General features: G+C 36.4%; 1 protein-coding gene across 1 annotated transcript; it reads left to right on the top strand.

Moving 5' to 3' along the window:
- The first annotated feature begins 375 nt into the window (after nt 1-375).
- On the top strand, nt 376-1218 carry LOC137723200 (uncharacterized). The gene is made up of 2 exons (XM_068462370.1): nt 376-578; nt 831-1218. The coding sequence occupies exons 1-2, from the start codon at nt 376-378 to the stop codon at nt 1216-1218; spliced, it is 591 nt and encodes a 196-aa protein (XP_068318471.1).
- The last annotated feature ends 1507 nt before the right edge of the window (nt 1219-2725 follow it).

Genomic DNA, 2725 nt, shown 5'->3' on the forward strand with positions numbered 1-2725 from the left:
TTTATTTATGTTAATTTTACTGCGATCAAAGATGGTGCGGTACAATCGCCCATCTTGAGCTGTAGATTTAATTTTATTGCAATTTTAGGTGGTGCGGTATAATCGCACATCCTACTCTACATATTTAAATTTCCTGCTATTTGAGTGGCGCAGAATAATCGCTCATCCTATGCTTGTTTCAATGAGCATGGTGCGGTACAATTGCCCTCCTCATTAATCATGTAAATCTCGAGCCTAAAGTTTCGAGTACTTATCATTTTGGCCTAAAAATCAAAATGAAAATTTGTAAGAACCAGAAGTTCTAACACTATAGTCCTCCAGAAATACATATTATTGCAAGTTCTTACACATCTTTTTTTTCTTTCAAAAAAGAAAATGGCAAACTTGGCAAAACTTGATTTTGTTGCCCTGGATATTACTGGGAAGAACTACCTTACCTTGGTAGTGGATACCAAGATCCATCTAGAGGCAGGGAATCTTGAAGAAACCATTAGGGAAGAAAACAGTGCATTCTCTCAAGATCGGGCGAAGACCATGATTTTTATCCGTAACCACCTTGATGAAGGACTAAAAAGCGAGTACCTAAAGGTTGAATAGCTCTCTGGAAGGCATTGAGAAACAGATACAATCACCAAAAAACGGTGATTCTTCCAATGGCTCGTTATGAGTGAACTCACCTAAAGATCCAGGATTTCAAGTCAATGGCTGAGTACAATTTTGCGATGTTCAAAATTAGCTCCCAGATGAAGCTCTGTGGGGAAACCATCAATGAGGAAGATATGCTGGAAAAGACTTTCAGCACCTTTCATGCCTCTAACGTGCTCATGCAGCAACAATATAGAGAATGAAGCTTTCAATGAATACAACCAGCTGATATATATGCTCCTGGTAGCAGAACAAAACAATGAGCTCTTGATGAAAAATCATCAGTCCCGACCTACTAGATCTTCACCATTCCCAGAAGTGAATGCTGCTTCCCTCGAAGTGAATGCAACATCCTCTAGTGGCAATAATCATAAACGAGGACGTGGCCACAAAGGAGGCTGGTGGAACGGGAAATGCAAGAATCATGGCGTCCAGTTTCATAACCAGGTTCCAATGCATAATTCAGGCCCGAACTTCAAAAATGTAAATCGCCACAACGGCAAAGCTTATATGAACAATGCTCCTAGAAACTTTGAAGGAGCCTACCATAGGTGTGATGGTAATGGGCACTAAGTGTGTACCTGTCGTACCCCGAAACATCTGATAGATCTATATCTAGCCTCCCTCAAGGAGAAGGGTGTCGAGACCAATTTCCTCAACCAGCTAGACCAATGGATATAACTAATCCAATGTTTGACTTGTCAGGGCAGTTGAACATGACCCACCTAGATGTCTCAGACTTCATTGTGGAAAGACTGAATTAAATGTATCGGTCTAATTGAATCATTTATGTTTGATGTACTTTATTATTCTGAACTTGTAGTTTAAAACTCGCATTTCAATTCAATAAAAGTGGTATTTCGATTTCCTTTTATTATCAATAAATTGTTTTTAACCACGATCCCCTTTACTCAAACAACATGGATAAAAACTATGGTTATTCTTAAAACAAGAGAAATGACAGAGATATTTGTCTTGCAGACAGTGCAACCACACATACAATATTTCGAGATCGAAAGTATTTTTCAAGCTTCATGCTTACTAAAGTAAGGGTAATAACAATATCAAACCAATCAGATATAATTGAAGGCTCAGGAAAAGCCCATATCATGTTACCAAATGGAACAATATTGTCCATACAAAATGCGTTGTACACTACTCAATCTAGTTGAAATTTGTTGAGTTTTAAAGACATACGTTTAAATGGATACCACATTGAAACGAAAAGTGCAGAAAATGTGGAGTATCTATGCATTACCTCCAATGATACCTAAAAGCATATATTGGAGAAGTTGTGTGGTTTGTCGAGTGAATTGTATTATACATACATAAAGACAATTAAATCACATACTGTCATGAACCAAAAGTTCATTGATTCAAAGGTTTACATGTTTTGGCATGACCGTCTCACAATAAGTTCGCAATAATGTGATTCAAATTCGTCATTGGTATTGATGTACTTTAAACAAACAAATAAACAAATAAAGCTATTTATGCGCTGTGAGAATAAACAATGGTAAAATAAAGTTGTTGAATGTTTGGTAAACTTTTTTTTGTTAAAGAATGTCTGAGTGTTTGGTAAACTTTTATATAAAATTGCTATGAACATGTTGGGCTGCCCAATGTGTGGCTTAACCGAACTCCCCATCCATTTCGTATAAAAATATCGATGTGTTAAAAAAAATTTGCCAAAGAGAATAATATAAGGACGAAGATTGTAATTTTGTAAAATATGCGGGGTTACACTTGCTATTTGAAAATTTCATTAAGAGTGTTACTAAATCCACCACAATATCTTATCTTTCCACCCACATTATAATCTCACCCACCTCAAAAAGAAGAAAAAATTAAAATTGTTGTAAAATTAGTGGGATGAATGCCCACATGCATTTGGCAAAAGATGAGAAGACTTTAGAATAGTGAATTAATAGTGGATGTATGATATTGTCAAAAGGAGCAATGATTTCCCTCATTTGTATATCACGGATGTGGCTCTATAAATAGAGTACTCCGTGTGTTATCAAAATACACACTGTGAAAGAAAGAACCGGAGAAATCATATTAGTATCTCTCCCTCCCT

This window comes from Pyrus communis, chromosome 17 (assembly GCF_963583255.1).
Source record: "Pyrus communis chromosome 17, drPyrComm1.1, whole genome shotgun sequence".
In the NCBI taxonomy this organism is placed as follows: Eukaryota; Viridiplantae; Streptophyta; class Magnoliopsida; order Rosales; family Rosaceae; genus Pyrus; species Pyrus communis.